The 24,194-nt window shown below is 38.1% G+C and overlaps 1 protein-coding gene across 5 annotated transcripts in view; it reads left to right on the top strand.

Moving 5' to 3' along the window:
* The window catches only part of SH3KBP1 (SH3 domain containing kinase binding protein 1), a 201,684-nt gene that overhangs the window by 37,880 nt on the left and 139,610 nt on the right, over positions 1-24,194 (top strand). For 4 of the 5 annotated variants that reach the window (XR_003398469.1, XM_026849086.1, XM_026849077.1 and 1 more), the window contains exon 2: positions 16,441-16,564. Coding sequence is in view for 4 of the 5 variants with exons in the window: in XM_026849086.1 (XP_026704887.1) it covers positions 16,441-16,564 (124 nt within the window). In the remaining variant the exon portion in view is untranslated. Of the gene's footprint in view, positions 1-6,600; positions 6,606-14,629; positions 14,634-16,440; positions 16,565-24,194 lie in introns of those variants that run through there. The other variant, XM_026849110.1, reaches the window with a different exon arrangement.

Raw genomic sequence — 24,194 nt, 5'->3', positions numbered from 1 at the left:
TATTGACTTTAGGAGCTTCTTGTAGCTGTTAGAATTGCAGGCTTTAGCAGATTGACTAATAATTACCAAACATGTTTGTTCATACCAGTTACTTCTCTTCCCACTTTATAGATGAAGGCTCTTGCCCCAGCACTTCCATCTGTTCAGTGGGTTCATGTGACTCTTGTCACTGTTCACTCCCTGTTCAGTACTCTAGAAAAAATGAATTCCAAAGCAAACAAACTCTTTCCTTGTGCCCTGTAGTCTGTGCCAGCTTAAATTTAGTGATAGCATAGATGGTAGATAACGAAATATGTGTTGAAAATGACTAGGTTTGAAGTTACTGGTAAATACAAATTCAGTGAAGTAGTCAGTGACTCTGCAAAACTCTCGTGGTGGAGGGACAGAAGACATATGAAAGGTGGCCAGCAACAAAATGTAGGATCAGCCAATTCTCTTTAAAGGACTGAAGGCTAAATAGAAATACTGTAACAGGCATGTATGAGTTTCATTTCATACTGGCTACAGCATGCCTAAGTTTGTTTTCATTACTAGTAGGTGTACTGATCTACTGAGATTTTGCCTATCTTTCACATCTTTACATTTACCACCACTTACAGGTTAGTGAATGCCACCTTTCCACCTGAGCACTTGTATGTTATATAGAACAGTGCAGACACATCCAAACTAGTTTGTGTAGCACAAGCTTATGACTGCCTGCCCCCCTCCCCAGCTCTGTGTGGGGTTTCTTTTCAGCTGTGGACTTCAAGCTGCTTGCCAGACCCTTTGATCTAATGGTTGCTGCTTGCTTGGTCTGCATTCATGTTCCTCTTCCTCTAGTAGAACATCCTCACAAGCCTTGTTTCTTCCCAGTTTCATATTGGGATTAAAAAGGATCACTTCTCCTTTTAGGCTTTTCAGTGTAGTATGGTGTGTTATTTATCCCTGCTTCCTTTTCAAAGATCTCTGTACCAAGTCCAACACTCCCAATTCTGGGAAGTGTCCATCACAGGCCTTGTCAAGAGTGGTTAATTACTTTTCTGAAGTAGTCTGTTAGTTGATTTGTCATTATAAGCATACTGTTAACAAAGTGGACCACACCTTTGGTTTTGGTGGGGTTTTTTTAAACTACTGCTATGCAAGTTCTCCTAGATAACATTTGTGTTTTTCAATATTACCCCATCTAGTCTAGATCAGTGGGAGAGGAACAGTGCGTTGACAGCATAAGAAGTGCTGACAGGCTTTGGGTCTTGTTTTTCCTGAGGAATGAGCTTTTAGATATAGCTCGTTCAGTACAGATTTCTTAAACCACAAGTTGAGGTTCTTTTACTGATGATGTTCTGCCCTTTCCACAAATAAATGAGATTTTTTCTTTTCTTTTTAGTTTCTTATACAAGAAGAATTGGAACCATACAACTCAGAGTTATGAGTTATATGCTGAATATGAATTGTAATTTGAAGTGGCTATTATGGCATATGTAGCATAAATATTTGCTCCTTCATAATTTTATTCTGATCAGTTGAGTGTGTGTGTGTTTCAAATGCTTGAATATTCAATAAATTTTAATACAGCCTATGGAGAGTATTTTATATACAAGTATGTAGTATCTGCTAGTTATGTCCAGATAGAGCTAGGAGAGGGGGTCAGTGAGGGAGGTGGTTTCATGGTATGTAACAGCTACATCTTAAAATGTCAGTGATTCTCTGTTTTCATTAATCTTTTTATAGTGCGATTGGGTGATTTTTGCTTGTCAATAGCCAGCCACATTTTTCTAATTAATTATTAATACTCAGAAGACTGAGTGTTACTGGGTTTTGTTGTTTCCAAGGGGCAGAGGAAGTTATCCTCACTTAAAATGCCTAAAAAATTTGCTGCATGACGAGGCCTGTTAAAATCAGTAGGAATACCTCTGTCTAAAGTATACTACTTGACCTGGAGTAAACATGTCAAGAAGGGTTCCCGGTGAAAACAAAGGAACTAAGTGGTTTCTGCTCTGAGTTGTCAAAGTTAATACTGTAAAGGTAAAAACTCCCAAAACCTACACCTGAATTTGAAGGTGCTTGCAGTGAAGGAGTTTAAATATAAATACATCTGGGATATCCTGTAATTCTAGAAGTTGTCAGAGTATCTGGGGGAAGAAGTAAGTGTTGGTTTTTGCCTTTTCAATAAGAAATACAGTTCAGGAACAGGATGGACGAAGAGTCCTCTTATGAATTGCCTGGAAAAAAACCTACTCAGCTTTGCCTACAACTTCTTGAGTTCAATCTTTGTCACAAATGGAAGGATGCTCCCTTCTGCTACATGAGATTCCACCCCTTTTTTCAAGAGATGTTTGTATTTATATTAGTTATCCAATGATTTTTCTGATGGCTTAGTTTTCTCTGGTTTGTGATTTGTATACAGACACATTTATCTTTTAGAGCAGAGAGCTCCTTTCAAGGTAAGCTGCTGTAGGAGAACAAAAGCAACGTCATGTATTTTCATCTTTCCTGTCTTCCTGAGAGTTGTGTAAGTCAATATTTAGCAGAATTTCAAGGCATAGTTCTGCATATATATATAATTGGAGACACAGTTTCTTAGTTAAGTTTATGCGAAGTCTTTACTTGAAATGTAGGTGAGCCCTCCAATACATAGGAGTAACATTCAGTGTCTTCCCTCAGCCTGCAGCACTCACAGACCAGGAGTTTATCAACTGTTTTAAAATGTATTATTATTTCTTGATAAGTTGATCAGCAAGAAGCCCAATTAAAAAGAATTACTAATGCTTAGATGAACTGATAGGTCTTCCTTTCACATATAGCATATGAAATTTTTTCCTCTTGATTCTTGTTGAAATTTAAAAATGAAAACATGTATTAAGTTTTTAAATTGAAAAGTACTTAGAGGCAATTTCCATAGGAGTTTGTGGCTGCTGAAATCATCTTCTTTCTGCTTACTGAGTCAGTCTGCGTCATCATTCAGTGATGCTCAACAAGGCAAGCAGATTCAGAGGAGCCAGTCCTGGAGTTTATATATGGCCAGACTGCACCATTTCTTCATCCTTAATGACTCCTATGCACCTGCTCTCTGCTTGCTTTCATTTAACTCTCATCTTCAAACTTTCCTTTCCCCTCAGCAGAACTATGTAATCAGTACTTTCATCTCTGTCTTATTTATAAAGTTGGAGTTTTAATAGCAGTGAGCCTCATACTGGTACCACATGTCACATTAGGAAACACCATAAAATGGCTGGCTCTGCTTGGAAGGAGACTTACCCAGACAAAGATCATACTTTCTCATGCAACTCTTCTTATCTGTAAACAGGAATCTTGCTGAGTGTGCTAGGGAGATACACATCAGTTTTTCTCATGTGGACCTAACCATAGTATATCCTTTACTTTTTTTTCAATACAAGGTAATGAGCCTGTGTGGCTCCGATATCCATAAGTTTGTTTAGTTTCATGCTGGCTGAATAAACACTACGTTGAGAAACTGCAAAGGTAGTTTCAGTATGATGCATTACTTCAAAGGTAACATGCCAATCTCTTTTGCAACCTTTCAGTAATTATGGGATTGAGTAATTTCAGGTGAGGATCATGGTCACCAAATCATCTCCCATCTGAGATGCTAGGCTGCACCTCTCATACAAATACCAATGGCATTATCAAACTCTTCCAGGCAGTTGTAGCACTTATCACACCTTTTTTAGTCTTGAGCAGCACTCTTTGCTGTTCTGGGTCAGTGTTGAGCATGGTTATTTCTACTGTTTGCATTCTTTAAACCTCCTTTCTCTTGGATAAGACGAAAATGTAGAAGGTTGTTCTGCTTGAATAGATTGAGCCATGCATCTCCTTTTGCCTGCTTGCTCCTTTTTCACTGCTGTTAAAAGAGCATACAACATAAGGACCTAGAGGTTCTACCATGGAAAGAAACCTCCACTCTACTAAGAGAAAGTAGTCTGAAGTGTACAGGACAGCTGCTGTGTTTCTCCATGTCAGCCATGGAATTTTTGAGACCTGTTGTTTCAGCTTTGGGCCAACTTTCCCAGCTCTTAAGACTTTATGAATAGGGCTATCTTTTCTAAGTATCAAGTCTTTAGGATTAAGTCTAATACCTCCAAAGGAACATGTGACCTACTTTTTATAAATGGATTTCCATGGTTCTGCAGTATCTTTTAATGGGGATTATTAAAATTCTTGCTATGAAACTGAAAAGATTCAGATCTTTTTTTTTTTTTTTCCCCCCTTAAAAATGACCTTTTCAGTCTTTGAAGTAAACTTTTGCATACCAGACATACTAGAAAGAGAACCACCACTGAAGATGAGGATATCGGCAACACGAGAAGGAACTCAGAAGGCTGTACTAGACAAAAAGGAATCCACAAGTTGTATGGCCCCATTCCAAACTCAAGTGAATTAACCTGTACCTGCTGTAATGTTTGCAAGAAGCAAGGTGAGATTAAGAAGGAAAATAATTAAATAACAAATGTTGCTTGACAGCTGTAAGCGTTGTAAAATTTGAGGAACATGGCTGTCAGAAGTGCTGAGGAACTGCCTCTGCCATCAGTTCTCTCTTGTAATTTTTGGTTCTTAGCACCAGGAAAAACTGGAATCATAATACATTTTCTTGTTAAGCTATGGCAGGTGGATGCCAGCAGTATTTATGAAGAGACCTCTAGCCCTAAACTGTCAGACTGCAGAAGGAAGAGTTGTTAAATTCTAATCTCTGATTTACAAATCTGGCAGTGCATACTGTTCACATGGTGTGTGATTTGAATAATGATGTGTCTACTCCTGATCTCATTAACACTGATTTAATCCAGGAACTTATTTCATTAATGCTTGCTAGCTTTCATACAACTGGTTATGCAAACAAACAAAACCCTAAAAATCCTGTAACACTGTAACTATCTTTCCTGATAAATATTTTCATGAGCCCTTTTTTCTTCTTGAAAAAAGTCTCAGCTTGTCTGAGGGAACTCTTTTAAAATACTGATGCATCTTCAGGAATCTTAATTTTAATTTTACATGCAGTGGAATTGCACAACACTAGCCCTGTCTACATAGATTCAGTAGACTTCTCTGCATAACCTTTATAGCTGTGTGCTGTAGAGGGCTGAGTAACTGGGTTGATTTAATAGAGTAGCATGTATTTGAAGACAAGTCTATCAAAATTGCGATAGGAATTTCTGTAATTTGCCCAAACCTTTTTATGGTACAGTTCTTCATTCTGTAATGTAGAATTATGTGATTAAAGACTTCTATAGGAATTCATACAATTTTTCCTGACTTGTTAATTGGAAAGAAAAATGGCTTTTTGGACCATCACCAGGGTTTTTTAAAGTGTGGTTTAAATGAATATTTTGAAATTCTGTGCAGCTGTATTTTCTGTATTTTGTATGTTTTGCATAGCACAGTGACTTTCATTCGGGTTTTGGGGGTTATTTTGTTTTTCTTTTTTGCTGTACAACATATCATTTAGAGAAGATAAATCCTTTCATTAAAAAAATCTTCCATATGATTTTAAACAGAGAATGCAGTGCACTGAATGAGTCAGTTAATGTTCTCATTAAAAAATCCTGCTGTTAAGGATCATCTGGTGCGTGATAGGATTCTGCGTAAAGGATTTGTTGTACTTTGTCTCTCTCTGAACCTGGCTGTGTCATAGAGATAGCTTACCTGGTTATCTAACACATTACAATTTGTAATAATGTATCACATTGCTTTTTTTGTAAGTATGTAGGTTGTCACTTACTTCAAACTGTATAGTTGTGAGAAGGAACAAAGATACAATCCTGGAAATTCATGGATTCAGGTAGTTTCTTGTATATGGTACTAACCTTGCTTTACGTGGTAATATGCACAGGGCTTTTTATACTGACAGCAGAAATATTTCTGCTATACAAAATAACCATTTTATCACTCTTTAAAACTGTAGTCTGTTACAGCAGGCCTTTTTTAATATAGCCAGGTACCTGTTGGGGGGAAACTATTAACATGCTCAATTCTGGTATATCCCACTCTCTGCTCAAAGAAATGAGAAACAACATTACACTTTCAAGAAAAGTAATAATGCTTCTAATAGTTGGATGAAAATGGAGCCTTGTGAAAAGAAACTTTATTCTGTTAAAAACTGAAATTGCTTGAATAATTTCACTCTGCTGGAGCTGGACTAAGGGGAAGCTGGTTGAGAAGCACCTTTTGTGCCTCCCCACAGTACCTTGCCACAGATGCAGGGAGGAGCATGCACATGTTTCTAAGCACCTGCAGAGGTGTGCGTGTGCGTGTGTGTGTGTGTACATGTGTTGAGATCATGAGGCAGCTGAAACCCATACAGACTGTACTGTGCTATTGCCAAACACAGGTGAAAGGCAGGAGATCCAACTGATGAAAGCCTGACTGGCCACCCATTGTCATGAGGGTTAATGAAGATGTGAGAGGAGGAGGAGGGCTCCAGCTGAAGGGGCTGGTTGCCAAGCATCTTCCCCATAGCAATCCCTGCTGCAGCAGTGCCTCTTGCCCCAGATCTCACTATTCACATGTGTTGCTAGATATGTAAAGCAGAACAAACTCTCAGCCCCAGATTAAAACTGGGGAGGAGTGTGTGCTTCAGGGGTTCACTGGTGGGTGCTAGCAGACAACTTGGTGTCAGGTCAAAATAAGGTCACTTCCAGGTTATGAAACCCACTGCAGCCAAACAGTATGATTCTCTGTAAGGTTTCAGAAATGCAAAGCCTATGTGAGCTCTATGACTTGTCCACTTTAATTTTTAGAGTCTTTTGGCCACCATCTCTTAAGTGCCTCATACATGGATGATAGGACTGTGTACCCCTGTTCTGCTGGCTAGGTGACAAGTTCTGTTTTCCTCACCTATTTAATAAATTTAAAACATGCTTCTGCTTTTGTACTTCTCACCTACCTGGGGAACCTGCACATAAAGATCCACAGATTTACTCGCTGTCTTTCAAAGACTTTCTTAGAGGTGTCATGTCACAGTGCTTACAAAATGCTGCTAAGTGCTTATGCACCTGGCCCGTGATGATCACTTTTGCTTCTTCATGCTTCTTGCTATCTGATGTTTCTGTTAATCGGTTATAATTTTTCTTACACCTCTTTTAGATTGTAACATCTCAGGGAAAGGTACTGTCGTTTTTTCTGCTACCAAGGTGTGGGATTCATAGGTGCTGTTAGAGTACCTGATAGAGAGGAGATCAGGAACAGAGCATCAGGCCTGGAGCACTCTCCCCTCCTCAGCATGCCAGTGTTGGGGTCAGGATGAATCAAGTGTCTTGGAATGTCATCCAGCACCCAGCATATCATCTTTCTCCTATTTGCCTTTTTTAATTTCTCTAATTATAATTTTCAGCCTTGGTCTGTTAAGTGCATTAAGATGTAATGAATTGCTTGTCCTGGTGTAGTGAAGCTAATCACTGCTGTAGCCAAGCACATCTCCAAAACCCAAGCCATAATGAGGAGAGGGTGTATTCTTTTTTCCTTCTGACTATCTCTGAGACAATTGGTCTTATATATTTGGTACACATGTTTTTAAAATGTGCTCCCCACTTTTCTTACTGTTGTATTCCTTGCTGTTTCTCATAGTCCCTTTTCCTTCTTTCCCCTTTCTTTTATTATTTTATTTAAATTTTTTTTGTAATTGAAAAAAAAAACAACACTAAGATAGCAAAGGTGAATATGAGCTGTCTCCTTTTGAACCGAAGAATGAAGTGTGAGGCTAAGGGCATGGAAAAAAGGAAATTTTATTGATCTGAATGGATGCACACTCATGCTCATATGAAAACAGAGCTGAAAGATTACATAAGACTTAAGAAATCTGAGAGTTAGTTTTATTATAAAACATGCACTCATCTTTCTAAAAGCACAAGGCTTTCTACATAAGCGAGTGCATATCTTATCTAGAAGACCTTTTATTATCAGAAGTATGTACAAAAAATGTAACAAAGCTGTATCAAAAAAGGAAGAATGTGGAGATTCTTTAAAAGAGCAGCTTTGGTTTGCTGTAGCATACTGGGCCTTGGTGCGTAGGAGAGGAACAGAGGAATTCAGGTGTGGCACTGTGGCCTCCTTAGAGCTGTGGTAAGGAGGGCATCATAGCACAGGCATCTCAGGCTCGGGTAAACAGGGAACGTTCAGCCACAAATAGCACAGAGAAGTTTCAGCAAGAGCTGTTTGTACTATGCCTCCAGTGGCACAGTATTTTTGCCATTAATATGGAATACACTGGATGTAAGAGTTAATTTTCTTTTGTAACAACTGTTGCTTTGTCATTTCATAGTAATTTTGTTTGTTGCAAATTGTTTGCACTAAATCCAAACTATTAATTTTTTTACATACTTTTATGTGACCCAATACAATGACCCAAATGTTTGAGGTATTGTCTCTGTATTAAGTAAAGTTTATAAATAAAATTAAAAATAGCATTAATATTTTAACTCTGCAAGAACAATACACATGACAGCTAGGCTGTGGAAGCCTTTACTTACACCTATGTAATGAATTTATGGTTGTGCAGGCTAGGTTCTAGATACCTACGTAAATAGCTGAGCAGTGCCCTGTCAGGAAGCTTTTCAGCGTTCATGAGACCCTCCATCTGAGAAGCAAGGGCTTACCTGAGCAGCCATGCAAGCAGCGCTTCTGACTGTATGTGGATGGCTTTCAAGAATTTATTTGCACCTGGAGGGAGCAAAACAAAAGATTGCATATTTTTTATGGAACACAACAAGAACAAAAAGAGGATAAGGCATTTCAGAGCCTTCATCCTTAACGTCCTTTATTCTGAATATTGCTGCTGTTACTACTGGAATAGATAGACTGTTCAGCATGTAAAACTCAGTGAACAAATAACACTTTTCTCTATCAAGCCATAAATCAGATAGAAGTCATGTGAGACTCAGAAATGGGCTTGATTTTGAAGGCTAGATACAGAAACCAAAGAACTCTTTGAGAGAGGTTTAGGAGGCTGTGGTTTAGAAATAACCCCAGAACTAGGCAGTACTGCACAAACCAGGAGGCTCATGAGCGGTAACCCTATTTTTTTTTTTTCAAAGATTATGTCACATCCGTATCAGGCAGTTGCAAACAAGTTTCCTATAAACTTGGGATAAGCTGATAGTGAAAAGAGGAGAGAGGATGTGGAGTCCTGTAGTGAAACAAGAGCATAACTTTTGTCATGAGCTCATATGATATATGTGTGTAACAGCAGTATGGGGATCTGTGCAGCTGCTAGAAGCTGGGGGTCACTGCTGGGGAAGCACACTCTCCAAGCTGTCCTTCCCTCTCTCTTTGTTGACAGAGCCACTGCTAAGTGTCTCCTGTCATGGACAGCTAATGGAGAGATCTCAGTCTTGGTAGTGGTGCTTGAAGGTCCCATGTTCCGCCTCGGTGTCTTAGAGCTGGTATTGCCCTAGAAAGGAGAAACCAAAGACTAGTGAATCTCAAGTGATGCAGAAGCCAGGAAAATAAAAGCTAGGTGTTTTTTTTATTGTCTTTGAAAGGTTGTCATTTTGCTCTTTATGGAGTTTAAGGCTAGTACTAGTTTAAGGCATAGTGGATTTTAGTGCTGCTACCATCTTTCTGGTTGAAAAGAATTTTCACATTGATGGTAGTTCAGTTACTGGGAAGGTTTGTTCAAACCTTGCTGCTGGATACATTGTTTATTTCGTAGTAGAACTACAAGAGTCTTGACAATACCAGAGTTGCATTTATATCTAAGCTCATTTATAATTATTCAATGACTCTTAACTAGTTTTAGTGGAAATGTCACGAAAAATGACTCAGAATGACTATTTCTTTGATGTACTCTGCAGCAGAGTTAAAATTTGAGGTTTTAAGATAAATGGGTAATTGAATTCATATATTGTTTGAAGTTGCAGACATTGTTTGCAGGAAATCATGGTGGCAGTTGTGTCTTGAAATGTAAAGTATGATTTTTGAGAAAAGAGATTAAAGGAAAAGCATTCTGTATCTCAGAGGGGTCAAAGCGCTTCAGACGTTTCCATTGTCGTCTTTTGATAATTCAAATGTGTTGCGTGGTTTCCCCCTGGCTGCATATGATTCTGGGTTCTTATTCTTGCTCCAGTATTTTGCCTCAAGCAATGTACAGGCTGTAGATTTTTGAATTGTAAAAGCCTCATTATTTCTCAGCTTTTAACTCTTTCAGTATGCTTGTGTCTTGTTTTCAAAAGTCTGATTTTGTTTAAACCTCTTGCTTCTAGTATGCAATAACTGGTTTTGCCTTTGCATGTAGAAGCCATAGATAAATCACCCTGTGGTCTGATAGTGATTTTTCTCATCATTTCTCATGGCTCCCAAGAACTATGAGGAACGTAGTGTTGGCTATAGCATTTCATACCTACAGCAGCATAGAACAGTATTTCATTGACTTTACAGTCATGGAAAGGGTTACAGCAATTTCCTCAAATGATTTCAGCTGAGTTTCCTGTAAAGGTCAGAACTGCTAGAGTAAAAAAATTCTCGAAACTTTGGTGTAGTGAAAATGGCAGAAGCTCTTGTACTTTCCTTCAGACTTGGTAACAGATACTAACTGTAACTTTTGTGACTGACCTAATTCAAGGATTTGTTGTAAATTAAAGGAAGCTTTTTGATAGATGAGCAGAAACTTTAGCAGGTAGACACACAGATATAATAGACTTTTTCCTTGAAGGGTAATGAATGATGAAATCCTGAAAACAAAGCTAGGTCTTGCAAACAATAGCAGAAAAATGGAAGGTGAGCCTAAAACTTTTCTCTTTGTAAACCATTGACCACTGTTTTTGTCTCTCTCCAGCTTGAAAAGGTGTGTATCATGTCAATGAGTAACAGCTTTTTAATTAAAAAAATATGAAAGATGCTTAGTTTCTGGATTTTATAGATTGAAACAGCCATTTAATAGGGTACAGGTACACTTGAATATGTTGTATTTTGCTATGTGATGGAGTTTCATCACACTATATAACTTGTTGTTAATATTTGATCATGTAAAACTCACAAGCTTACGAAAAATGTCTCACAAGTTTTCTGTGGCTCATACTGATATCGGATTGGATTAGAGAAGATCCAAATAAAACCAGCTCAAGTATTCTCTAGTATTTTGTGTTTCTTTGGAGAAACCATATTTCAAAATTTTCCAGAAGAAAATAATCTTTTCATGGTGATTTGGCTGTATGGTTGAAGCCTAGTTACATTATATTAAAAGGGTATACAAAGTGTAAGGGCCTTCAGAGTACTCTGAAATATGCTTACATTCCCATAATGTCTTTGAAATTGTAATATTTCATCAAATCAGGCTTAAAGTTTATTTTTAAAATTCCGTACTTTTTTCAGTATTTCTCAGATCAAGGATGCCTCTTCCGGGTAAGAACTGCTTATCATATTGGAATCACTCTGAAACCCACATATAGAAGAGGTGGAAGCTGTCTTAAAATCTGTGGCGTCAATAGGACCTGGTTTAGATTTAGTGGTTGAAATGTGAGGTCATTTACTTAAGGGCTGGGTTCCTGAGGCAGAATCCCTTGCAAATTATCTGCTAATAACCTGCAATTATCTTTGTGTGGGCTAGGAAAAAATGCAGCATTTTGACCAAGGAAATTTATACCAGGCAAATGTCCCCAAATCAAGTATCAAATATCATAAAAAATTAGGTTTAGAGATATTTTTAAAGCTGTTAGCACTGTGAAAGCCTACCTCTTTGCAGGCAGGCTGTGTCTGTGAGACAGCTGCTCATTCTGCAGAAACATCTACAGATCAGAGGACTAGGTGAGACACTTGTGGTGAGGTGAAGAGCCAAGCGCTGCACTTGGGGATCCGTTTGTGCCCCTTCTCCTGAGGCTCTGTGCAGGGGTCTCCATGGGCATTTGTGAACTTGGTTCTGGAAAGGGATCTCTAGGTCTTTGAGTCTGGTCCAGCTAGTGTCACTATGGGGATTCCTAGTGAAGGTGATCACATGGTTTCCTTTTGAGGAGATTCAGCATGCCACAGATGTCCTGCAGTATTTGTCTGGTCCTCCCTGTCCTACTCAAGGGCAGATTGGCCCACAGTGTGTGGTGGTTGTATCTGATCAGGGTGTGAGTATATTTGCTGTAGTCAAAATACCACCAGGAGCCAGTGCAACAGTCCATAGTCAGGAAGTACACTGCAGTCCTTGCTAGGCAGACAGCTAATTCTAGGTTGATTTTTTTCCATTATTTTAGAGCATTATAATGTAGTAAAGTCTCTTACCTTTCTTGTTTCTCCTCTCTTTTCATATACAAGATCCTTCTTCAAGAAACAGCAGTCCCCGAGCTCACAACTGGATTATTAGTTTCTGTTCATCCTCCTTTAGTATTTATATTCAGCTGTTCTTGAACTACCCGTGGCAGCTTGGGGACTTCCTGTCCTAAGTGAAAGTTTGCTTTCTACTTCTTTGTGTACATAGTATTTCTTTTAAAGAAGAAATTCCATCTGAAAACTTCAACTTGAAACCAGAACCGAAAGTGGATTTTGCAGTACACTGGGGAAAGTTTCCAAAAGCCACCTTTGGTACACGTGGGTTTGGAAGCTTTATTTGCCTACTCTTTCCTCAGTGGTGCGCTTTTCCTCCATGCGAATCTAGAATGAGGGGGTTATGAAGAGAGATTTCTGTAACAATTACTAATGGAGCACCAAGCTTTTAGGGCCATTGTAGTTGCATCATTTACCAAATATGCAAGGTAGTAATTTTCAGTGGGGGTTTTTTTGTGAAATAAAGTGAGCTGGCTTGGTGGCCAGAGTTGTTTGTGTTTGTTTTCACTCAATTTTTCAAGCAGAAATGCAGTTTTCAGTAAGGCATTATAGTGTTTCAGAGTAATGACCTTTTTTAAAGCAGGTAAGTGTGGGGATATGTATAAAAGGCTGTGTCAACATTTCTGAATTTAACAGCATTAGGGTCCCTTTCTTTGTCCTGAGGATAAGAGGCATAGCTCATCTCAGATGGCAAAACCTTCTGTCCTGCCCTTTGTCTGCCAGCTCACCTCTTCCACGTTGCCTGTTGGGAACAGCCTGTGTGCTGGGTTAACCACTGGGCTGTGCCCAGGCACTGCATGGGAGAGGGCTTCGCAGTGTGGACCAGGAGGTGTATTAGCAATGAAAGTCATGGACAGGGCCAGTATCCTACCTCTGTTTGGGCCACAGCTGAAGAAAAAATCCCAAAATCCGGAGGTCCCCAAGGGTGAGCAGTGTAGAAGAGAAGTCAGTGCTGAGGCAGAAACAATGTACTAGAGGGCTGAGGACAGAGGGTATAATATTGGCACTAATGTTTGCTGCAGGCTGCAGCAGTGAGTCTGCTTAAGGTATGGGGCTTTGGTTTGGTTTTTTTTGTATGTTTTTAAATCTTGTGCCATAGACTAAGACCAGGACTGAAAAGGTGAGCAAGTGGCTTAAAGCTGGCATAACTTCTCTACTGCAGAATGTGTGCTAAGCTGCTTAGATATGGGCTTCCCATAGGGTATTGCTAAGTGTGAGTACATTTCTGTTAAGATTTCAACTTAGCTGGGCAGCATTGGCTTTTGATTGATTGATTTCTGTTTTGCTGTTCAGAGAATTTTCCACTTTTCTTTTCAATTCCCTCCTGGATCTGTAATTTCATGCTGCTGGGGTTGATCACATTATATTACTGTGGGCTAGGGAAAATTATGACCTTTCTCATGATCATGAAAGGAAACAGTGCTGAAAATTTGCCCAAATCAGTACTAGAAAGGTATGAAAAAAGCAATTCTTAGATGATTTGGGTGACTGCAAGGTACTGTACATTCTGTATGGATTTTGGCTTATTGGACACTCAGCACATTTGTCTTGTCTTTTTTTTTTTTCTATGAATAGTGGACAAGAAAGGAAGTGTAAGACTTCCCACCCTACAAACAAATGCCAATGTTTGGGAGTGGCTTGTTGTATTCCTGTTGGGGTTTTTTTCGGGAGTCAAAACAAGGCTTCTTCAAAAAGCTGTCAGCAGCAGCAAAGGCACTAGAATCATTCATCTGGAGACTTGAGGGTACAGCACTTTCTGTTATAGCAGATAATTTTATCTGTCACTTTTGAAGTTGCAAAAACTTTGTGAGTTTCAAAAATTGTGAGTTGAGGATTTAATTACTTTCTGACATAAGGAATGGGAAATAACACACTAATGACACACAGGAAGCAAGTTCTGGCAAGATGGGGTCTTCTGTAGGCTGTTGTCCTGTGGTCCTGTTCACAAGAGTGCTGTTTGACTCAGAAATTCTGCTTAAACTGTAGATAATTTTTTAACATACTGTAAGTTTGTCACCTAGCTGCAAGATAAATTTAAAGCTTCAATACAATAAGCTTCAGGTGGACTTATTTATTATCTGTTTTAATTTTTAAGTCTGTGAAAAAAAGCTTGTGGAATATTGTATGTATTAGTCTAGTCTATTTTTTAGAAAGCAATGTAACATTTTCTTCTAAATGCATGCAATGTTCTTAAATTATCATGTGGTTCACTTTTATACAAGAACTGTGTGCAATCTTCTCAGATAACAACTTCAGAAACTTCAAATAGAAATTTGCTTTCTATGGTTTAGTGCTCATGTCTGATATGTTGGAAACCTAAATAAGATCTACAGTATTTCCTGTATGTGGTACAGTGCTGTGGGATGGTGGAAGTTGCTACTGCAGTGGGATGTAGAAGAGTACAGTGAATGTATGAAAGTTGAAAGGGAGGACAAGAGTTAGAGGTTTTTACATGGGGAAGAATTTGTCTGAAACTATCTCCTGTCCCTGATACCTGCTCAATGTAGAAGATCTTCTCGAATTTGCAGATGACACCAAATCATGGGAGCAGTCGACATGCTTGAAGGCTGGGCTGATGTTCGGAGGGACCCAGACAGGAACCTTAGTAAATCCAGCAAGGGCAAACACCAGTTCTGTCCATGGGAATGAGGAATTGCTGTCAGGCATACAGGCTGGGTCCTGATGGGTTTGAGAGCAACTCTTCTGAAAAGGACCTGGGGGTCCTGGTGGGCAGCAAGCTAAACATGACCCAGTCTTGTCACCTGGCATCAAACACAGTCAACAGCATCCTGGGCTGCATTAATATCCTGCAGATTGAGGAGGTGATAATCCTTCTTTCCTTGGCACTCGTTAGTCCACATCTAGAATACAGCATCCCATTTTGTAAAAGAAAGACATTGATAAACTGGAACAAGTTCTGTGGCTGTGGAAGCTGGAGCATATGTTCCATGACCTTCCAATACATAGAAGAAGGTTATCCAAAAGACAGAGCCAGGCTGTCCACAGTGGCACCTGATGGGAAGAACAGATAAGAGATGTTGGGACTTGAAAAGAAAGTTTCAGACTATGTATAAGGGAATCTTTTGTCACTATAAGGGCAGTCAAGCAGTGGAGCAGGTTGCTCATGAGCTTGTGCAATCTCTGTCCTTGGAGGTTTTCAAGATCCAACTGGGCAAATGGCCTTGAACAGCTTGGTCTGACACCAGAGGTGGCCCTGCTTTGAGCTGGACATTGGAGTAGAGACCTACTGAGGTCCCTCCCAGCCCATCTGGCTCTGTGATTGTGTCCTGGGACAAAGCTTGGTGCCAAACATAACTTATTTTCCTTATTTTTTGGTACATGCTTACAAACAAATGTTTTTGTCTCTTTAGTGTGTCGATTACCTGTCTATAAAGTGGAGATAATGCTACTTGTCTACCTTAGTGGTGTTTCAAGATGAAATATATGAAAGGCTATGATATTTTGGATGCTTTGGCAAAATAGATACAGACAATGAAGCAGTTCGGCCTTCAAAGTCTGCCTAAGAAGCCGATACAGGAGTATTGTGCATCTTCTCAAGCACTAACTGTGAAGTCCTGGGAAGCTGTTTTCTGTGGGTTCACTTTCATTGAAACTCTTTGTGTACTGCCAAAGAAGTTGATCACCTTAAAAGGTAGTCAGCTGTGTCAAAATGTATTAGTGTTAGCAACAGCTCTGTCAGCAGGCTTTCTATATGCTTCTGCCAATTACGGTAACATTTGTCATATTTTCCTAGCTAATATTTTTCTTCCTGCTATCATTGTTTCTGGGGGCTTCTTGACAGAGGGGAAGCAGACTTAAATGCCTTTACATCAGGAGCACTGTACCCGGTTCTGCCCTGTATCAAATCTACACCTTATTGATGGATAAATTGAGAAGTTTTTGGTTTACATTTTTTTTTACTGCCTACCTTTCAGCTTTGGTGATCTTTAGTAAGAGATTTGCAAAGCTGTCCTACAATTTTCACACATAAATAAGGAATTAACCTCTTTTTAAAAGAAACAAAATAGTATTCATTGGAAGAGTTACTGAAAATTAATTTCATTTTGTAGCATTTCAACTTATACCTCTGCATATTGTATACACAGAAGTTTTAAGAAATCTTTGGATCTTGAGATTTAGAATATTCTAATATTCTGTATACCTTTTTTTTTAACTGTTTCTTCTTTTTCTTTTCACTCTCTGCAGGAAATAAAGAAGGACATGAAGAAAGAAAATACTGCCAACAAACCACCAGAGAAGCCTATAAATGAAGTTTCCAATGGAAGCCCTTTATTGTTGTCTGAGACAATTATTAGAACCAACAAAAAAGGTATAGTATATGGAAGCTTAAATGCAGATTAAGTTCAGACCTCTAAAAGAACAAAGTGTAAACCTTCCTTGTTTCTAGAAATAAAGCTAGAGTCTAACTGTAAAGGCATAGCAGGAATAATTAAAAAAAATTTAAATCTCATTGTCCTCAGACTGGCATATAGATGCATGAATATGTCTAATATTTCCACATTAATTTGCACAGACATCTCTTTCTTAAGGAAATCCTTCCTGGATACATTTAATTAAGAAAAGCTGTATAAGGAGATTACTAAAGCTTATTAAAGTAAGAAACTGACAGCTTGCATATATGGAGGCTTTTGCATAGTGATGTCAATTCACATTTATGTATTCATGTTCTATCTGGGACAGAGACTGGTTACTGACAGAAAACTTTCAAAAAAAAAAAAAGAAAAAAAGAAAAAAAGTGGAAAACATAAAGCCTAATGCATTAGTTTCCTGGGAAGTGTCTATCACTGTCTTCCATTTCAGACTGGAATGTGTGTTCTTCATGTCTGGCTTGATTCCCAATGCAGATTCCTATGTAGGGTTTAGAGCTGCTAAAATGAAAGCCTCCAGATCTTCTGTCTCTTTCCCTAGCTCCCAGTCCTGCTCTCAGAAATATCAGAACAAAAGAAAAAACTGGCAATATAAAAGCTGGATTTTTCTTTAGGTTATGTTTATGCTCCCATTTGTGGGAGGACAGTTGGCTGTGTGCAAGAGATGGGTTGTGTTTTTTCTTGGAGAATTCACTGGATGGTTTCTTGATTGCTGTCTTATACAGAATAATCTGTTGTCATTAGTCATTGCTGTAATGTAATTTTCATTTTGGCATGTCTGCTGTATTGTTAGGACTATGCATATGGAAATTTCCGTATTATCAGCAAATATTGTATTTGAGCTGCAGTTTGACTAGAGGTCTTAAACCTAAGGTTTGCAATTACAAGTGAGGAAGATTTAATAATTTCTAAAAAACGTATGACTTCCTTTAAAATGTGAGGGGGAGTAATGCCCACCTCTTTTGTAAGGATTGATGTCCTCTGAAAGAAAAAATTGGAAATAAATTTCAGAAAGCTTTGTCTTTTGAGTTTGTAATGTCATCTTGAATCTGGAGGCACGTCCAACATTCTGCTTTGGGTCATAGGTTTTTCAAACAACAGCAGAATTAAATTACCAAGAATTACTCTTTTTCATGGCTGGTATACAGAACCATACGAGGAGTTGGGAAATTATCTAGGGACCAAGTCTGTTCCATATTGCTTCAGCTGCTATTTGGAGAAGGCTAATAGCTGTGGCAGATGCAGAGATTCGGTTCAGTCACAAGGGGATAACACTCCAAATATGATACTTAGAGCACAGACTTTCTCCTCTTCTTTCTTCCCTCTGGCTCAGAGAAGTTCTCTTTTTATGTCTGTAGCTGGAGAATACAAAGCTTGTATTTATTGAAAGGAGAGAAGCAAAGACTGACATGAAGATCTGTAGCTTGAGGAAGGGGTTAGGTCTGGAAATAGCAGATTTCATATTAGAAAGTTATTGCATTGGATTCTGTTGGTGGGGATTGCACTTCTCATGGCTACGTCTACACAGTGTCAGGGTTATTAAACTTTTCATTTTGGCTGCTTCTCCACAGCTGTTTCCATTGCTGCAGAGAAAGCAATTGCAGCATGCTGTACTCCAGCAGTACAGCTAAAGATGCATAACAAGGCCAAGAGAAATTCCCCTCTTTTTTCCTGGGGTAGGTTGGAGCATGGTGCCAAGGCATCTTTGTTTGAGGACAAAGTAATACAGAATCTTCTAATATCTATGTGGCAAATCTCCTTGTGGAAAGTGTTGCAATATTTTACTGAAGAGGGAGCCTTTAAAGCCACAGGGATTATTTTTTTTCAAGTGTTCTTGTGCTGTGATTTTTATTAAACCCTATTTCAATCTGTTTACTGATAACTGAATGTGACCTGACCTGAAAGAGGAGGGTACTTTTCTTTTTTTACTCCATGTTGTTAGAAAGTGAGGAGGAGAGGGATGCATTATCAAGGCTTTAGGCACTCTTCAGCAGTGAAAATAGTAGGCAATATTATTTATTTGCTTGGGCAATGTAATCTTACTGCTTGGAACTTCAGAGCAGATCCAGTGATGTAGGAGTGAAGCATTCTGTGCTGGTCCATTGTTTTTATTACCAAGATGATGCTAAGTGCTTTTCTACTGCTGTGGTATTATGTTGCGTAGCTTAACTGTTTAACTTGTTTGACCTAATTTAAGTGGCAGCACTTTAGCAGGCATCTACATTTTGAGCAGAAGAATCTTGGCCTCTCGGGCTTCTGGCTTGTAGAGAGTTTTTCCTTGAGGAATACTGACAAGTGTCCAACAGTGGTATTAAAGGAAAAAAGCTAAATTATTTGTAAGAAACATCTAGGTAGCTAAGAGGAAAAGAATGGATTTCTGAATAAAAAAGATATTTAGAATCCAACTTTATATCTTGTCTGTTTGTGCTAATTATTTCTAAGTACTATATTGAAATTAGGGTTTCTTATAATAAAATCAGTGTAAATTGAAATGCCTCTTGTAAAGGCTTATTTCGTCTAAGTAATGGACATTACTACTTCACTGGTATTAGCCTACCTGGGTTAGTACTTCCATTACATAGTGAGGGTGGCAACTGATTTTTGTATTATTAGTTGTAGATCACCATCTGTGAATCTGTGATTTTTGTTAGAAAGGCAAGGAGAAGATGGAAGGATTTGATTTTGTCTGCTTTTCACTGGAGGCAGTAAAAACAGTTCTCGTTCTTTAATGTTTCTTTGTTGACTACAAATACTAGCGACCTAATGGAAACAAAAGGTAGAAAAAGCTGCTTTGGTGTACATAGTTTAGGAAACTGTTACACTTGGCCTTAATATATTTGTGAGAGTTAATATTTGTAGGTATTTCCTCCCTTCACAGGGTTGTAAGTATGATCTAGAGGTTAGGGCTACACCTAAAAAATAATGGGTTTATTTTCTAGGTCTGCCATAGAGTTGCATTGTAACTTTTGCTAAATCACTTAAACTCTGTTGACCAAATTACCATGTTTAATTTCTAAAATCAGGTATATTAATATATATTGATTTTTTCAGAGGGAGATTTTTTTTTGTTCTGATTTATTGCAATGGTATATCCAAGTTTATTCATAACTTCAGAATATTTCAGGTGTCTCTGCCTTAGGCTGCCTATTGGCAAAACCTTGGTTTACACCTGACTCAAAGATGTTGAGATCTGCTATAGCATGGTAGTGATAGCAATTAATATCTAGGAAGGTGAGCATTTTAATATAGTATTCCAGTGAGTTCATGCTTCATCTCTGAAAGGCTCAAAAAAGGAACATTTGCGTGAGTGTAGAGGTAGGGTTAGGGAAATATAAAGTCCTTGTGCTTTCCCTGATAGTTCCCTGGGCTGCAGCAGCTCTAGGCTAGTTTTGATGGGTGCTTCAGGAGCTGCATTATCAGGCCCTGTCTAGGGAAAAAGGCCATGGCACTGCGCAATTGGTCTGAAGCTGTATGAATGTCAGCTGTGGTTGGCTTGCATATCCTTTGCCAGAACCTGAGAGGGATCATTTTTTTGCTTCTTCCTATAGTTCGTATGCCAAAAAAATCCTTTCCTCATCAGGTGTGGGTTTTTTAGTCTATCTTTTGACTGCTTCAGAATTTTTGGTTGGCATATAAGACTATTGTTCTAAAACTTTTGTAAAGCTGACTTAAAAAAAAAATCCTTTTTTTCTATTTAGGGTTGGTATTATTGCACCCTAGTAATAACAGGTTGGGAAAAGCTTTTCTTCCCTTCAGATTGTTTAAAGAAAGCAAAATTATTGCTATTGTTACTATTATTTAGTAATGTAAGAAAATTACAGTCAGGTCTTGGAACAGGAAAACACTGAAAGATAACTCTTTTTTTTCCTTAAATGCTTTTCCGACATGGTGAAATTCCACCTTTTCTAAGGTGACTTTCAACATCTAAAACCAGATCTGAAGCTATGCAACTGTTTCAGATACGTCATAAATTCAGTACGTTCTTCATCCAGGTATAAAGGGACATAATGGAAACTTTCATGCAGTGAGCTTAACTGTTAAATGGCTATGGCTTATTTTAGGGTAGTTTTTGTTCTGATTTTTAAGTATTCCATTCATTGTGCTATTTTGTGTATCTGAGAATAGGAGACCACGTTCATAGGCCAAATTGTGAAACTGGAGTAGATAGGCTGTATTTTGTGAGTAAACTAACAATTGATCTACAAGTAAACATATTTGAGGAGAAGAGATACTGCCATGCCAGATGTATTTGTTTTATATAAACTGTAAATGCAGTCTGCATTGAGGTTATTCAAGCCAGCAAATCTGGAACAGTTCATCGTGTGTTACATGTTCTTAATCAGAGCCAAACACTGCAAGCAAGAACATGTTTTTTCTAGTTCTCCTGAGAATTATTTATTTTACCTTCCACCCTAAATTTAAATGATAAAGGTAATTTGCATCCTATCCTAAAAGGGAGAGTTTTGTGAAAGTAGGTTTGATGATATAATAGGTTTATATTAATAACAAGTCTGTTGTATGCAAAATTGAGATTTGTGTCTATTTTTGTAAATTAGAGAAATGGGAAAAGTATTTTACAAGAAAAACACTGCATCATTTGGTTCAATACTTTTATGATTATTTGGATACAGAAAGACACCCTATTTATTAAAAAGACAAGCTGTTGATAACTTGGCGTATAAGTATGTCAACTCTAAGCTACGATTCTGGTTGTATTTTTCAACAGAAAAGCAAACCTCAAAATTTCCTTCCTAAAATCTTTTCTTCCTAAACCTAGTGCAAATGACTGCCCTAGTTGTGTGCCAGTTGTGCTTGATGAAGTGTCTGACCCTCAGTATCCTCAGCTTTGGCTTTCCTTTCCAACACAGGAAGTTTGAAGGCATTGATCTGTCTTTTGGTTGGATTATCTTTCTGCTGTTTATATGTTCAGGCCTTCTCCACAGACAGGCTTTGGTGTTCCCTTGCAAATACTGCCAACTTCAGAGAAATTATAGCTAGCATGAAAAAAAAAAACCAACAATCTTTTTGCTTTTAAGATCAGCTAATTGGTGTATAATCAGTATATAGTTTACACAAATATGCAGAAGAACATACTTCTCAGCCTGTTAAGGTTAAAATATGCATACAACATGACACAAACCCAAAATGAGACATAAAAAATTAATGGCACAGGAAACACAAATTCAGCAAAATATTTATTCTTTGAGTTTAAATGCCATATCTGCATATGCATAAGTAGCGTCTCAGATAATACATGTTTCCTTTAAAGGTAGTTTCTTGAAAACAAGTACTTGGATAATGTTTATGCTCCGGTAAGCTACACAGTACTAAAAGGTACTGCTTTCAGTTCAGAGAGGCAGAAAAAGACACTGGTTTGTGTTGGACATGTGGATGACAGACAGAAAGAAACTTGGTGTGTGTGGTGTGTGATCTGTGGGGGTTTAACAACTTTTTTCTGGATGCATGGGAGAAGGACTCTAATCCCTGTTAGAGGAAAGATCTCTACTTGGTGAAGTTCCCTTCTGATTATTAAAACCAGTATATTATTTTATACATGCCACCTGTAGAGAATACATGAAAAAATTATTCTCTCTAGCATTTCAGTTTCATGATTCTCCCCTTTGGATGAAAATTAATTTTCAATTGTGAAAGTGAGGGGACACTTAATGTGCATGGAATATAGCTAATCTCGGAGCTGCATTTAGATGAGGGGTAGCTGTTTAATGTGTAAACATCCTTCCGTGCATCATGGGGCTATGCTTTTGGATTCAGCATCCTTTCATATAAATGAATTTATATAGTAAGGGAAATCATAAAACAGTGCAATTTAAAATTACTGCGTTATCTGTCTGATGCCATGAGTTTAGTTCTTTTGGGGTTTGTCTTGTAGTTATAACTATACTGTGAAATCTGCCTAAAATAGTCTTATCCTGTAAAACAGGAATTTAGAGATAGGTGTTACAGTTGTTCGAAATTTGAGACTAGTCTGACCATTTACATTTTTTTTTTCCTAGAAGAAAAATCTCAATGTTGTGTTCATGGCAAAAGTGGAAAGGGTGCTCACTCATTCTTTTCAAGCAGTTCTTGCTTACGAGTCCTATTTAAATAATGATTTAATATATTTAAAATCTAAACTTTTTCTATTATGGTAATTTTCTGCCCTGGTTTTCAGTTAAGGTTTCATTATCCAGATTCCAATAGCTTATTCCAGTGGAAGAATTTATTTTCCTGATGTTCACTGTGCAGTGCCCCCATTATATTTTTATCTCAAGTGCTTCCCCTTTCTTTTCAATTACTCTTTCCTCCTACTCTACAAAATGCCTAAATGCTGCACCCTAATGTAGCTTCTCCAATTTTGCAGAGTTGAGTCCAGCCACTGGTGTGGGATCCAAGTGAGTAGCATGAGGCTCTGTGTAGGAGCAGCCTGTAAAAGTCAGTTGTAGAATTCCCTCTTGGTTTGAATTGGAATTCTAAGTTAATTCTATCCTCTGGGCTACTTCTGTTTGCCCAGATGGCTATCTTCTTGTGTGTCATATGTTTAGCTCTAGGAATTCCGTTATGGACTGCACTGTAAAAACAGTGGACAAAATTACAGCCACTGCATCAAGGAGCTAACTATATGTATACACACCTGTGTGTATATACATATGTATGCAATAAGGTAACAGATAACCAAAAATAGAATACAAGGAAAGATGCATGATTTGGATGACTGCTAGCAGGCTGTTTTCAGGTTTCTTGCAGACAAGAGGACACTTGTTTTAATGACAGGTTTAAATCTGGACCTGTGTTTGGAAATTGGGAGGAAGGTATGAAGAAAAGTGACACAACGCTGGGTTTAAAATTTAATAGGCACTGCTGGATGCTGACACCCAGAACAGAGAAGAAGCAGAAGATGGCCTTTTCATATAGAGTCTGAAGAGATGTGGGAGAGCAGTCACTGATCAGCGTTCTGAGCAGCTTACAGATGAAACAGAGGGAGGTAGATGAGGACATGAGTTAAGTTTGTTGGTCGTTTTTTTTTTTTTAAATGTAGATCCAGAAGTATCAATGGGAAAGGAGAGATAAGTGAGTTTTTAAGGAAGAGAGTGAGAGGAAACAGATGAAGTGGTGGAACAGGGCTACAGGGACAGTTGAAAGAACAAAGAGAATAAAGTCTTTTTACAAGTAATTTATGCAAATTATCTAAAAAATGCTTCACTTGAAATAGTTTATGGAGTTGCATCTTCTCTTTTGTGAACACTTATGAACTTTTGTTTAATCAGTTTGTTTCCTTTCTAAAAGCTTTGCAATATGTTTTACACATCTGAAGTATGAAATGAAGTCGACATACCTTCTAACAGTTCTATGAGTATTTGATTGTTCACACTTAGCACAGTATATGATAACTGTCCAAAAGGTACTAGTCAAGAACAAATGTGTTCTCAAATTCAGGTGTGAAATGTCTTTCCGTTAGCAGTTATATTGAGATCTCCTTTAATGCAAGCCAAAACCAAATAATAGTAAATGCTAGAGTCATTCTTGTTAAAGTAACAACAGCAGTGAGTTTGAAAGTTCCTCGTCTTAAAACTA

The sequence above is a fragment of the Athene cunicularia genome, assembly GCF_003259725.1.
Source record: "Athene cunicularia isolate RWA chromosome 1 unlocalized genomic scaffold, athCun1 chr1_part1, whole genome shotgun sequence".
Classification (NCBI taxonomy): Eukaryota; Metazoa; Chordata; class Aves; order Strigiformes; family Strigidae; genus Athene; species Athene cunicularia.
Note: the sequence above shows the minus strand (reverse complement) of the source record. Positions and strands in the feature narration are given on the sequence as shown.